Source organism: Meles meles, chromosome 5 (genome assembly GCF_922984935.1).
Source record: "Meles meles chromosome 5, mMelMel3.1 paternal haplotype, whole genome shotgun sequence".
In the NCBI taxonomy this organism is placed as follows: domain Eukaryota; kingdom Metazoa; phylum Chordata; class Mammalia; order Carnivora; family Mustelidae; genus Meles; species Meles meles.
Genome location: NC_060070.1, coordinates 46,490,091 through 46,505,732, shown reverse-complemented (window position 1 = coordinate 46,505,732; position 15,642 = coordinate 46,490,091). Strand labels below are relative to the sequence as shown.

Sequence of the window (15,642 nt, the reverse complement as noted above, 5' to 3'; positions counted from 1 at the left end):
GATGGAGACAAGGTACAAACGGTCAGTGATGGGAAGGGCAGGACACACTGGAGGATGCAAAAAGGCCAGTGAGGTTGAATCTAGAGAGTGAGGGTGAGTCCAGGTGGAAATGAGCCCAGAGAAGGAGTCGATGGTCAGAGCAGGCCAGTACTCATTGCCACATTTTTCTCTTTATGCCAAGAACACCAGAAAACACTGAAACAGCTATGCAATATTCAAAATTTGTCATAATAGCATACATTTGTTACAAAAAGTGAAAAACGGAAAAGTTAAATTACACTATGTGATATATACTAAGATTAGAAGAGTATTACTTTTGCTTAGAAGGAAGTCTTACTAAGAAGTCACAAATTCTGTACTGGAGGGGATTATGCTAAGTGAAATAAGTCAAGCAGAGAAAGATAATCATCATATGGTTTCACTCATGTGTGGAACATAAGAAATAGCTCAGAGGATCACAGGGGAAGGGAGGGAAAACTGAACGGGAAGTCATCAGAGAGGGTGCCAAACCATGAGAGATTCTTTTCTCTGGGCAACACACTGAGGGTTGTGGAAAGGGAGGTGGGTGGGGGGATGGCGTAGCTGGGTGATGGGCATTAAGGAGGGCACGTGATGTGATGAACACTGGGTGTTATACACAACTAATGAATCACTGAACACTACACTGAAAACTAATGATGTAATAATATCGGCTAATTGAATTTAAATTAAAAAAGAAAAGAGAAAGAAAAAAGAAGTCCCAAGTTCTGACTTCAGTTTCCTAATTAGTGTCCTCTTGGAAAGGATTCAGAATCTATTTTTTATGGCTTTGTGTGAATAATGGTTTTATAGATAAAATAATAACTTCCACGGTTGCATAAAATCAAGAGACGTTAACTATAGACACCACAAATGAAGAAGTACACACCACGGTTGGGGTGCTGTTGTGGCATCTATGGGGGTCTCACTCTGGCTCTGAAGCTGGACTCAGGGATGTGACCCACACTAACTGAGCTTACAAGAGATTAATGACCAAACCAAGATCCAATTTAGTTATTCATAATGAAGAGTATGACCAGTAGGATTAGGTTGTTTCATCCTCTAGGCAGAACGTTTTATCCTTACAGCAAATGAAAGAGAAAACTGTAAGCCTAAGTAACTCAGTGTTGATGTTTAATGGTATCTAAGATTGGTAATGCACTCCTCTCCTCAAGAGGGTGTTTAATTCCCCCTCAGAAGTTTCTACACTCTTCGTGGAAGGAATCCTATCCTGTCTGTATACTCGTGCTTAGTACGCACAACCTAACACGAACTCAGAAATGTTTGTCATTGAACCAGGGACCAGGTTATGTCCTTGGGTGGAGAAACGCTCTCCTCGGTATTTAAATGGTTACTGTTGAAGTTTGCTTCTTGAATACCCTTCTTGGAATCTTTTACTAGTCAAATCCACTCTGACTGATAAATTCTTTCCTAAAAATTGATACCTTTAGTCAGGTTACATTCAAGTGTTGGTCCTAGTCTTTCCCTTTGGGATGAGTATGCACATTCTATCTCTGATTCATGACTTTCTAGAAAGAGACTTTAATGCTAATTAAGTCTCAAATCTTTGTAAACAATTCCAATAGTACTTCATCATATAATATTCTTTTCAAGCACCAACAGGGGAAAGATTCTAAAAACGAATTCTTTGCATTCACTTTCACAACTTCGCAACCACAAACTTTAGCATTGTTACGTGGTTGGGGGATTTATGAAAAAATATACTGAATTTTTCAATAAGGCAATTCTTATGGTTTTAAGAACAGAGAAACGACTACCAAATTTACTCTAACATTCATTTATTAAATACATTTATTATTTATTTACTGTTGGGGTCAGAGGATACAAACGAAAAGAAGTATTTCCTGCCCTCACAAAGATCCCGACCTCACGAACAGCCCTGCAGGTAATGACTATCAGCACAGTGTCTACGTGCTATTACGGTGTTCTGAAATTAAAACAAAGGAGAAAATAGTTATGCTGAAAAGGGAGCTGGAAGAGTTAGGAAAGAAGGATGAGAAAAGGCAGTCCAGTGGTGAGAAAGCATATGCTAATGCACAGAGGCAGAGTCAATGATGTTTCCAGGAGGTAGGGAATAACTGAGTATGGCTGGAGCACAGGAAGCTAGAAAGGAGGGTCCTAGTCAGAAGATGATGCAGAGCCTCAGCTATCACACTAAGGAATCTGGGCTTAATTTCACCGGGAAAAACAAAAGCTTTGGGGCAATCTCCCCACCCCTGCCAGGATATAGAAATCCTCTAAGTTTACAAAATGCTGCTTAATGTAAAGCAGTACAAACACAGGTTAACAGAAGTAGTCTGGGGTTCCTTAGGGCAATATCATATACAACAGGTACACCAAAGCAAACACTCCAGAGACTAGTCTTCCATTTGTAAAGATGTGACTAAGAATAGTTTTGGGAAGGGTATACACATATGTAAGGCAAGATCATTAATGAGTTCTTTACTATTATGGCAATAAATTCCTCTTATTACTACTATTATAAACAGACTGTGGTAGCAAAAATCTAAAGATCTGTTAAAATCTTTCCAATGTAATGACATTAATACACTGTCAGACTTTTTATTAAGTCATCTTAAATCAATTTACCATTATACATGACAATATAGAAATACCTGTGTATTACTTATCATCTTGAGTAGATATAAAATTATCCAATGTAATATATCCTGGCAATGCAGAAACATCACAGATTCTCAATTATATAACATTTTATAATAAAGTGAATATGAAAATTCAAGCTTCAAAAAGTCATGCTACTAGTATTATTTTCTTTATATACATATAGTCCAAAGGCAAAATCCCAGAATTTAAAGTCTTGACTGACCCCTGGTGGTCAAATAATTTGGAATAAAAAAATTGGCAATATTTACCACCATCTTCAAAATCATCTTCAGTTATCCACCATGGCACTGCATCTTTCTTTTTCACTTCTCTTTTAGGTTGTCTAGGTGTTTTGTTTGAATTCTCAAAAGAATCATCTGAAAGCTAAATCAGATATAAGCTACTGAATTAAAATTCGAGAATCCTAGATTCATCACTAGAAAATGTTTCTTTTAGTTCCAAAGTTCACATGAACATAAATAATATTCTCAGCGATAATGTATAAATTGGTATTTTTAAACATATGTGGATAAAATAACTTAAAAATTAAGTATACATCTTTGAACATCAATTTCATAACCAGAGTTAAATAAGTAAACTAACCAGGGAGAAAACATCAACAATAACAATAAAGAAATAAAACTTATCAAGAAACTTGATCAAGAAGGGGAAAAGAAGAAGTATGCAATCCTCTCCTAGACATTCTCTGGGTCTAAGAAGAAATAATGACTGAGCAAAGTAAGCTAGCGTCACTCTCAAAAGAGCACAAAATTCTAAAATCAGATGAACTGAGTTTCAAGTGTTTACCAAAAAAATGAGCATTTTGTCACAATGGATAGTAAACTTTTAAACTTTTATTTGTCCTTTTCTACTCTTCAGCTCCAAATTTCAGTACAATCCTAAATCCACTACTCTAACCCTAACTGACCCACCTCCACTGCCACCACTCTCAGTCAGTAACCTGGCCTCTCCCCACTGAGAAAATAAAGACCTTCAGTCAAAAACCACCTTCTTTTCCCTCACTCCACCATTACATTCACCTATAAAGACACTGCCTTCCTCTCTCAGAAAAGAAATTCATTGCTCCACATGAAGGAGAACTTGCAGAGGGGGTCAATCACTTCCCACCTGTCTAGGTTCTTAGAACCTAGGTCATTCCATGGCATCTCCATATCTGCACTCCCTCCTCTCTCTCCCATCCCTTCTTCCCTCAGGTTAAAACCTGCCATCTCTGTACCATCAGGCCCTAGCACAACTATGGAATGGAAGAATGAACGTTCAGGTCTACTCCACTTTTTTTAAAAAAAAAAAAGCAAAGCAAAACAAAACGAACAAGATCATTATTCCTACCTCCCCTTGATTCTACCTATTACTTTTTTTACATACCAATTTCTTGAGTTTACTGCTCAACCCTTTAAAATCTGGTTCCCATCCCAAACAGCTCTCCTTTAGGTTCCAAAAGCCTCCTAAACACCACAAATAAAGGACCACTGCCAGTCATCTTCCCTGATCACATTATGGAATTTGATACCGGTGACCGATTCTTCCTGAAACTCTCTTTGATTTTACAGCATCATTTCCTCCAAGTTATACTTCAGTTCTGTGGCCTTTCCTACCCATCTGTTCTAAGAGATCTTGGTTCTTTTGCCCATTTCTTTACACTAGACCTCTCCAGGACTCTGTGCTTGTCTTTTTTATCCTCACTCTACACACTTTTCCTGGAGAAGGAACCAACATTTATTCCATAGCTGCTATAAAGCAGGATGAATCCCCAGGCTATCTCAATCTCTATGCAATTCAATCAAGATTTATTGATGGGGAAACAAGCTCAGAGGGATTAAGAAACTTGCCCCACCACCCGCTACTGTTAGTGTTACAAGACCTGGGATTCAAACCCATATCTGAGAACACCTGTCTACTTTCCACTATACTACATAGTTCCCCAACTGGGACAATGTCACCAGGATGCCCTTCTAAACTTCCAAGATGACTATGCACAAATTTCCACCTGCCAACCATACAACTCTCTCTCAATGACTTAAAATAATGTCAATTTTAAAATATTCAAAAAGAATTCATTGTCCTACCTGACAATCAGGCATGAAGAGGGGTAAAGGGAAGGAAAAGTATTCTTTATCTGAATTTTAGTTCCATCCCTTTCCACTCAAGTCTCTAAACTTGGTCATCATCTTGAAATGTTCCATTTTTCTCTCCTCCCTATATCTCGCCGTTCACCAAATTCTGACAATCTGCCTCAGACTCAGTCTATTCCTCCGAAGCCCCATGGCCAGATAATAAGAGTATGGAAGGATCTAGGTTTTGGGGCCAGACAGGTCTGAGTTCAAATTTTAACTTAAAATATGCTAGCTGTTGCTTAGGGAAAATTATCCTCTCTTTTCAGTTTACTCATCTGTTAAAAAAAATATGCTATTTCTTAGCATATTTAACACATGCTAGGTTACTTTGCTCAATCATTATTTCTTCTTAGACCCTAGAGAATGTCTAGGAAAGGATTGCATACTTCCTTTTTTCCCCTTCTTGATCAAGTCACAGTACCACTGACCTTGCAAGCTTGTGACAAAGGTCAGAAAATGAAATGCAGAGTGTTCACCCTACTATCTAATACATAGTAGGTATTTTCACTTTTGATAATCTTCACACTGCTTTCCAGCTTCCTATCATTAAAAACAAAACACAAAAGCTGGTCCCCAGAGAATAACATGCTGGTGAGCATATGGAGAAACTGGAATCCTAATATACTAATACACAGCTGGTGGGAATGGAAAATGGCAGAGCTACTTTAGAAACCAGTAGCCATTCCTCTAAAGGTTAAACATAGAGTTACCATATGACCCACCATTTCCACTACTAGGTATACACAAAATAGAAATGAAAACAAACATCCACACAAGAACTTGTACATGACATGTCATAGCAGCATTATTTTAAATGTCAAAAAGTGAAAAGAACTCACAAGTTCATCAACTGATGTGTGGATAAACAAACAAAATGTGGTAAACCCATACAATGGAATGCTATTCAGTTATAAAAAGCAATTAAGTACTGATACATGCTACCACACATGCTACCACAATCAACAAGATTGAACCTTGTTTCAATCTATGCTGAATGGAAGAAACCAGTCACAAAAGACCACATATTGTATGATTCCATGTTTATGAAATATCTATAATAAGCATATATTCAGATACAGAAAGTAGATTAGTGGTGCTGAAGGCTGGAGAAGAGGGTCATTACTAACGGGTACAGGGTTTCTTTTGAGGACGATAAAAATGTTCTCAAAGTGATTGTGGTAATAGTTGCATTGCTGTGAACAAACTAAAAACCACTGAATTTTACACTTTTACTCGTCTTGGTTTGTTTTCTCACTGATCTGAAACTTCCCCTGCAGATAGGGTATGGCCTTATCTATAGCTAAAATCCTATTAGAAAAGATTATTCCTGCCTGAGGAAGCAGGAATAATCTCTCGAGCTTCACAGCGATCAGTGAACAGTCAAGTTCACAAATGAGGTCCATGCTCTTTGGCCAGTTCTACAGCACTATCGCTGTGCTTACCACCTTCAGTCCTCAGGGCTAGTCACACCAACAGCACCATTAAGACTCAACTGACAAAATCTGTGGAGACCCCTCAAGTAACAGGGCCAAAAACTCTGGCCAAAATTGGATCCTGCTAGTAATGAGCTGCCGAAGCAAGCACACGATTGGGTCCTTCTAAATCTGAGATCCACCCCCCACTGTAACTCAGTAACTCTTACATGCTTTGAGACACTCACAAGGCGCCTGCTGCACCTGGCTCCTGCCTCATCCGAAGCAGAGCTGATAAAAGGAGATCTACTCTGGTATTGTAAAGGCCTCATTGCTTCTGTTGAGAACAACCATGCTTTAGCAGAACTATCTTCACAGCACTCTCCCGGGAGACAAAGACCATAAGCATCCCATCTTGCAACCCAGAGATTTTGTCTACTACAAAAGACACTTCAAAAAGTTCTCTGTTCAGTCTTGCTGGAGGGGCCCTATCAGGAACTGTTTACCAACCCTCGTGCCACCACATTTCAAGAAACACACTCCTGGATTCACAGGCCACATCTAAAGAAAGCACTAACCCAGACTGGACCTGCACACCAACTGGTGACCTGGTGGTTTCCAGGAATGAAAGCGGACATCTGATAAAGACCACTTTCCCAAAATGACTGGACCAGGCTTATTGTTTGTTTCTCTTCCATGACAGATAAAGCTCTTACTGCATTTACCAGCTGCTGCAAAAGGGGGAATCTCTCTTGATTGTGGAATCTGCCACCAGAAACCTCGATCTGTCCAGAGCAATAGTGATCCTTTAGTTCACCCTACCAGTAATTTTGCTGGACACCCAATTGCTGCTGCATGCCTAAACTGTTGCCTGGGTCTGTTTTATAAAGTTAGAATATTAAATCCACACATAATTGTTCCCTGCCTCAATTCAACCCAACCTTAGGTGGGCGAAACAAGCTCTCTTGAATACGTGCGTAAAACACACCATGGAAGAGCCGATGTAAGTTGGACCATTTGTAAGCAGGCTGTCATACCCATATATTTAGAAGACTTTCAATATGTTGAAACATGGTATTTGAGCCTTGGCTGAATAATGGTAATGCCTCTATACCCATAAATGGGTTCATAAATGCTAATACTTATAAGGGAGCCCTGTGTGTAGCTCCTGGCTACTCTGCTTTATGTGGAGGTTTTGGTAATGGCCCAAATGCTTGGGCATTTAATTCATTGCCTTGATGGCTGAAGGATAAAAGGACAATGTGCTCTTGCTGTACTGACACTTCTACTTTTGCTTCGTAACAAACTAGCAGCTTCCTACTGGTCTACCTCACTAAACCTTCATAAGCATCTTAAACAAGAACCTCCAGAAGGCATACTGTGGAGGCCGAGAAAAATCAAGGCCATCCCACCTCAGGTTTAGCCTTGGTGTTAAGTACAGCCATCTTAGCTCCCGCAGCCATCTCAGACCCCTGTACCCAAGGGCTGAACTTTTCCCCCACCCTGCTTTAGTAACCCCCACCCTGTTTTGGATCCAGGAAGCCCCACCCTGCTTTAGTAAGCCCCAACCTGCTTCGGTTCCAGAGACTCCCACCCTGCTTTGGTTCCAGGAATCCCTACCCTGGTTTAGTAACAGAAACCCATAAATACCCCTGCCTTAGCTAAGCTCAGGGTCCAAGTCCCTACTCCACTGAGACGGGTATACTTGGGCCCACGCTTAAGCTTGTCGAATAAACCCTCGTGTGATTGCATCGGTGCTTGGCTCCTTGGTGGTCTCTCGGATGTGAAAACTCCGGCACAACAATACACAACTCCAGGTTTGTCTCCACAGCGAGAGCCTTTCTCCCTTCAGAGTAAGTACTAACAGACACAGCTAGAAGAGCTGGTCAATTCTACAGCCAAAGCAATAGCAAGCCAACCATGATTATTCAACTTGCTGGCTGAAGTAGTTTTGGACAATCGCATAGCTCTGCCTGCTGAGCAAGGAGGCCTCTGTGTGATAGCAGACACCACTTACTGCACATAGATAAACTCTTCTGGAAAGTAGAAACTCAACTGCACAAAATTAAGGGACAAGCACATTGACTCCAACAAATTTCGCATGACTTTCAATGGTCTTTGTTCAGTTGGCTTTCTTCAGGCCAGGGTCATGGTTAGAACCATCATACAATTTGGAATTGTCATGCCACTTTTACTTTTCTTGTATAATAATGGTCAAGTTTTGCATCTGTTGCTTGTCAAACTGATGCTAGCTCAACACTTCAAGATGATCTCCAATGCATATGACCTCAACAAGATATAGACTTTGGAAGGGAAATGTCTAAGAGTTTCCCTTCTTAAGCTTCTTTGTTACTCAAACATGGTTCAAAATGGGTTCTAACTACTATACACTTTCTCTCTGACATGGGATCTGACATCCAGGAAAGGTGTTTTCCTGGCACTGAGACACAGATGACCCAACTCTTGGTCAGCAACGCTTCTGAGGAAAGATTTGGATCAAAACAGAAATGTGAAAACAAAATGAAATGAACCACATTTAAAATACAAAGAGGTGGCCAGAAGGGGGAGCTCTCATACCCTATCTGTGAACTCATCGTCAATTGCAGAACCCAGTAACAGGTGGGACCTTGCATTTTTCAGCAGGGGGAAGAATGAATTTCTCCAAGCTAAGCAACTAGCTTAGCCAATAAGAAAATACACAACTCCGCCAATGAGAAACTGTGACCACCGTGAACTCTCTTTCCAACACACTTTCCTTCAAAGAAACCCCTCCCAACTTGTCTCCTCATTTTCTCTATAAAGTAATGGTTCTTTCCTTTGGTCTCAGGACTTGCCTGCATGTTCTGAATTGCAATTCTGTCATTCCCAAATAAACGCATTTTGCTAGTAAAATAGCTGACTACATATAAGAAGTGAAAGAGATCACTGAAAAAGGACTTTCTTGTAACACAAATTTACAACGTAGCTTTTAAAAAGGTAAACTTACCTCTTTCATGAATTGTTCAAACTCTTCATCCAGCTCTTCTTTGGAATAATGAGCCATAATCAAGAATCTTCACTTATGAAAGCAAACATTCCAAAGTATTTATAACATTGGAAACACTAAATAACAAGAAATAAATATGCTTTGAGGAAATTCACATCACCTCATAACAGCAACCAGACTTAAACCTCAGACGTTTCTCTTATGATTTAGTTTATGTGCACAATTATTGACCAATAACCTTGACAAAAGATTCTGAATTCATGAATAAAACGCCTTTGGAAAAGCAGCTTTCACAGTTTGCACGGTACTCAGGGTCCAGAATTACATTTTCATTGTTAACATCCAATTCTTGAAGGGTGGCCTCCACGGTATTTCCTAAGCCTATGGGGTGTATGTTATTTAATATCCCTGAAACAATCAGGTCCTCTCAAGGAATCTTTCAAAAATTATATATTAGCAAGTCCAAAAGGCCATTTTTGTCCTCCAAAGCACTGGACAGAGTTCGTGCTGCCCTATCATTCGGTCAGTTATCAGTCCCTATTAATACTTTGCAAAATAGACTGTTTCTGCATGAAGACAAAATGCAATTCATTCAGATTCAAAATCTAAAAATAAAATTAATGGAGTAAACAAATTAAAACGAATTATGTTCCTTTAGGCGAGGGAAAGCCAACAAAACTATGCATAAGTGACTTGTAATGCAAAGCTCTCCCATCCATCTAACGAACCCAAACAACTTTAGGTCTGTCCCAGCTTCTGGGCTGTATCTCCTTGAGGCGGCTCAAACCGCAGCTTCAATTTCCAGAGGCGATGCGAGGGGCTGTATGTGTGGAGACCCCGCACGGACGATATTTTTCCCAACCTGCAGGATAACACCTCCCCGCCTCTTTAGCATTTCTGATCAGTTCAGGGTGTGTGCAATTAATGTCTTAGCCCCAAGATCTTGGTCAGAGACGGATCCTATCTAAGGGCTCGACTTGGCTGGGTCTCGGCTCCAGGAAGCGCGGGTTTCAGAGTGGCGGAAAGACAAAGACGCACTTGAACGGAGTGTGGGCGGAGGACCGGAGTGACCCGGAACACTAAAGTCCTGGGGAATGGGTCTGAGGACAATCTCCGTCGTGGTCAACCGAGTGGGAAGCTTCACCTACCTCAGTCTCTGAATTCCGCGCTATCCCGAAGGTCTGCGGGGGACCAACAGTTACCAGGGTAACATACTTCAGCAGCAGGCTCCCGGATCACGTGACCGGGGCTGATCACGTGGCCTGTGGGTCCCACGGGACCAATTTTAGTGTCTTTTTTCCTCTACGAGAAGGTGGCGACTACCGCGGCTCCGAATAATTTGGAGGGTAAGAGCGGTCGCTACTGCACCAACAGAGACTCCGCAGCTTTCTCCGCGCTCCGTGGAAAAGTGGATCGAGCGAGAGGGTCTCGAGAGCGGGAACACAGGCATGCTGGGTGTTGTAGGCCCAGCCCGTGGCTTCCCGGGAAATGTAGTTTAACTCCCTTAGTCCTCGTGTTTCCGCACGTCGCTCTCCTTTCCTAACTTTCCCTTGTGGTTTTGGCTCCGTTTTCTAAGCGGAAATTTTGGAAAAATTATCTTATTGGCTTCTTCCACGTGCAAACCCCTGAGTAGGCGTTGTGAGAGAAACTCAGCTTGGTGAGACATAATTCTGTTACGAAAATAGAGTCTCAGTCCCACCATCTAGTGGGCAAAAAATTGAAAATACACATACACACCCTCAACCCGATAGTCTCCGAGCATCTCTTTGGTTTGTTTCCCTCTACCCCGTACTTACTCCCGGTCTATGGTGGTATCTTACAATTAGTTTCTTGGATTTTTTACTTTTGCGCTTTCTTTCTCTAACACACACACGCATTTCAGTTTCAGAGGACAGCATTTACGGTAGTAAAAGTAAAACGAACAACAGTTGAAAGGATTGCCACTGGCAGACACAAGTTAAGGACTTCATTATCACCAGCCTAAATTTTTCATTCAGCAAGTGTTATTGTGATACAAATGTATCCATGCCAGGAGCTGTGCCCTCAGATAAAGATCTGAATAATGGAGGCTTTTTTAAAAGCTACTATTTATTGAACACATAGGTTGATAGGTGCTTCACATGAATGATTTCCTCTTAATCCTTACACTCTGCAAGTCAATTCAATATAGCTTATGGTTTTGGTTTCTAATATGTGCTAAATGAACAAAATGATCATAATCCCTGACCTAATAGAGTCTTTGGTCTAATGGAGCTGATAGACAAATGATCAGACAATTGCAATTGCAATTCTGTATGACAACAGCTATGATAGAAATTGGGTGTGCTTAGAAAATGTTAGAAGTGGTCTTACCACCCCACCCCCACCCAGGAGGTTAGTGAAGGCTTCCTAGAGGAAACAAAGTCTAAAGTGAAACCTAAACCATCTAAAGGGTAAGTAGAGGTAGCAAGGGTTGATGAAGAGAAGAGAAAGAGTAGTCAGTCTGAAGGAATCTATGTAAAAAGATGGACACGGTCTCTATGAAGTTGTTGTCCTCATTTTATAGATGAGAAAACTGAAGCAGAGAGGCTAAGTGACTTGTTTGAAGTCATAGTGGCTGAACCAGAATTCAAGACTTGTTTTCACCTCCTTTCTTACCCAGCTTCTATTCTATCATTCTTCCAAAAGCCTTCTGCAAATACTTTCAACAGCCAGCTTTGCTCCAGTGCCCTTGGAGCGTGCCTACCCAATAAAACACCGCTCTGGAGCCACTGAATGTAGCTCGAGAAAATCACCCAACAGATTGGGCCATAACCGGTTTTCTGAGCCATCTCAACTTGTTGGAATATAAACATGAAGTTATTTTATTTTTAACTATCACTTTTTTGAACAAGTGCTCTGTTAAATACCTCTATCCCTTTTCTTATCACTTTAGACAAATTTTAGATTCCGTCATGTTTTTGCAATTTCTAGTATATGTGCTGCCAAAACGAGCACTTTCGCACTTTTGATGTATTAAAACTAGTCAGCATGGTTTAAAACTGAGACCTTTTAACTAATTCATAGCTGTCTCTGTATTTGGAGAGGATTAGAATGGACAGGGGGCACGATCCACTTTTTACACAAATTTTGAAAGAAGGATCCTCAACTTCTCAAGGACTCCTGGATAAGGAGTATGAACTGACACTGCTGTCAGGGAAACTGAAATCTCATAATGGTCTTCCAGTTAGAGTGGGGGAGTATGGAGGCCAGATAAAAATTAGAGTTCTAGCCCAAGTATGTTTCACAAGGGTGCAATGGGTCTGTGGCCTTCCCCGTGATTGTATCCCCACTCCCCAAATGAATGATTGAGATATATAACATATCCAAGTGTACTTTATAACTGGAAGAACTCACTAACTCTTGTGTTGGTTCCCTGATCTGTGGAACCATTGTGGTAGGAAGAACCAAGTGGAAGCCCCTGAAAATACCCCACCCCATCCAAGCGAGCAAATCAAAACCAATAGCACTTCCTGGGAGGAATCGCAGGGATTAGCATCACTACTTAAAGACTTAAAGGATGCAGGGGAAGTAAACCCTGAATATCCCTCTTCAAACTTTTTGGCTTTTACAGAAAACCAGATGGCTCTTCGATGACAGTGGACTACAGGTAACTTAAGCAAGTACCGACATCGATTTCAGCTGCCATGTCAGATATATTTGCTTAACTGAAAGAGATCAGCACAGTTCACAGCACTCAGTATGCCATGACTTATCTGGCAAATATGGTCTTTTAAATTCTCTTCAGAAAAAAAGCGTGAAAGCAGTTGGCATGCACCTGGGTAGGACAGTAGTTCACAAGCACTGTTTCCTCCACTGGCTGAACTATTCTGTACTTTATCAGAATGTAATCTGGAGGATTTGTCTTGACATTTCACGGAATATCATAATGGTTTATCATACTGATGGCATCATACCAATTGTAGTTGGTGAGCAGGAAGTGAAAATTATTCTAGGTTATCTTACCTAGGTACATCCAAACCAGAAAGTAGAAGATAAAGCTCACAAAATTTTATGATACTGCCATATTGGTCCCAAAGAGTAGGTTTGGGACATGTGAGATCAAAAAGATAAAGGTAAAGAATAAATTAATATACATCAGAACGTACCACTAAGAAAGAGGTATAGTGGGGTGCCTGGGTGGCACAGTTGGCTAAGCATCTGTCTTTGGCTTAGGTCACAATCCCAGGGTCCTGGGATAGAGCCCTTCATCAGGCTCCTTGCTCAGCGGGGATCGGGCTCCTCTCCCTCCCTCCGCCTGTCACTCCTCCTGCTTGAGCACTCTCTCTCTCCCCCCGCCCCGTGTCCATCAAATAAATGAGTAAAATCTTTTTTTAAAAAAAGAGGTATAATGCTCAGTCGGCTTATTTTTATTTTAGAGACAGCATATACTGTACTGGAGAATACTGTACCAATCCACTTATTGGACTTGAAAATTACCCAGAGCAATAGAAAGGTTTGTTGCATGTGCAAGCAGTTGTACTAGCTTGCTGGAAGCTTGGGTCATGTGACCCAGCAGATTTGATGATGGCTAGAAATATCTGTGCCAACAGATGAAAGAGGAAAATACTTTGGCCTTATTCATATGTGGATTAGAGTGGCATATTGATGGCAGCCATAAATAGACTGTTGTCACCTACTGCCACACTTAGAGGTATCCCTAAAAGAGTGTGGTGAAGAGAAATCCTCCCAGTGGGAAGAGAATCCTTCAATTACTTTATCTGTAAGTGGAAGTAACCTAAAGTAGAGATATACATGGACTACTGGATAGTGACAAATGGCTTGGGTTTTTGGTCAGGGACTTGATAAAGCAAGATAAACAAACAAAAAACAGAGATGGGGCACCTGGGTGGCTCAGTGGGTTAAGTGTCTGCCTTGGGCTCAGGTCATGATCTCAGGATCCTGGGCTTGAGCTCCACTTTGGGATCCCCACTCAGGAGAGAGTCTGCTTCTCCCTCTCCCTCCGCCCCTCTCCCCTGCTCTCTCTGTAAATAGAATCTTAAAAACAACAACAAGTAAATCTGGATAGAGAGACATGTAGACAGATCTATGGAAGAAGTGGACACATGGCATGTAGACCATTGATTCTCATGCTAATGTACACCAAAGAGCATTCTCTGAATAGAAAGCAACAGCCAAATAGGGTAGTTTGCCCTGTGGATATGAGCTACACTCTCTCTTAATATTTAGACATGTCCCTGTTTAAACAACTGGTCCCTGAACAGACATTACCCCATGGTTGGGAAGAAGGCTACTTATGGGCATGATAGAATGGGCTCCCTCTTCTAATGTTACTACCACTTTCTAAGTGCCCAACCTTTCAGCAGTAGAGACTGATACTGAGTCTTTGATGTGATTTTATCCATCAAGGGCACAAGTCATTTAATATCAGAGTAACTTTAATGGATCCCTTCTACCTGGGAAATGGCACCACTTCATCCTTGCTGGAATTTAAACCTAGTAGGGTAATGAATTTGCATTCTCTGCCAATAAAGCCTCCACCATTGCCACCAACTCAAGCCTTACAGAATGCCTTCCTCATTGGCATGGCGTTCCCCATAATGTTACTTCTGTTCAAGGGATTAATTTTTGACAAAAGTGGTGAAACAATGGGTTCATGACCACATAGCTCATCACCCAGAGGCAGATGACTTAATGCAATAGTAGAAGAGACTGTTGAAGGCTCAGCTGAGGTTCTAGACTAGAGAAGGGTAAGATAAATGCGCTGTATCAATGGCTGACCTGTGGTGCTATGTTCTTTCAGGAACCAAGGTGCTATGTTCTTTCAGGAACCAAGGGATGGAAGTATAATTGATCCTTTCACCATTACTCCTAGTGACCCATCTTCAAAGTTTATTCCTTCTAACCCTGAAAACTTAGGCTCTTCTGGGTAAGAGGTCCTGGTTTCCAAAAAGGAGAACACTTTCACCAGAAGACAAAGTAATAGAGTTCCACGGAACTTGACTATTACCTGGTCATTTGGGGGTCCTCATCCCAGTGATTGGGATCCTCATTCCTGTATCATGAAGCAAAATAAGAAGGTCTGGGTCACTCTATCAGTCAAGCAACTTGAGATCAGCTGAGATGCTGGCCAAAGATGAGAGAAATTTAACCCAAGTAGTGGAGGAGAGAGAGATGATGATTATTAACCAGACTTTGGAACCACCTGTGGCAGCAGGAAAGGTCACTAGTTCCACAGACCCTCTTGCAGAAATGGTAGCTGATGAGCACCCTGAAAGAGATTTGGTGATGAACTGGAGTTAATGGAGAGAGAGGGTCGATCTGAGTAGTGCAAAAATTCTCCTGCATCAGTTACCACTTTGTCCATCACTTAAAATCTTTCAGCCCTACCTTTTATTGAAGTCACTGTTTCTACAACCAGTTCTTACAGATTTTGACCAGCTTCCTGCGGGTGCACCTGGAGATTGCCTCATCTCTGGCCAAGGTG

The 15,642-nt window shown here is 41.2% G+C and overlaps 1 protein-coding gene across 2 annotated transcripts in view; it reads right to left on the bottom strand.

The window, feature by feature from the left end:
* CEP162 (centrosomal protein 162) overlaps positions 1-10,410 on the bottom strand; it is a 97,766-nt gene extending 87,356 nt beyond the window's left edge. For both annotated transcript variants that reach the window (XM_046006681.1, XM_046006682.1), the window contains exons 1-3: positions 10,325-10,410; positions 9,177-9,292; positions 2,913-3,027 (exon numbers count right to left, since the gene is read on the bottom strand). In XM_046006681.1, the coding sequence (XP_045862637.1) occupies positions 2,913-3,027; positions 9,177-9,233 (172 nt within the window). In that variant the 5' untranslated portion in view covers positions 9,234-9,292; positions 10,325-10,410. The remainder of the gene's footprint in view (positions 1-2,912; positions 3,028-9,176; positions 9,293-10,324) is intronic.
* Between the last annotated feature and the right edge of the window lie 5,232 nt (positions 10,411-15,642).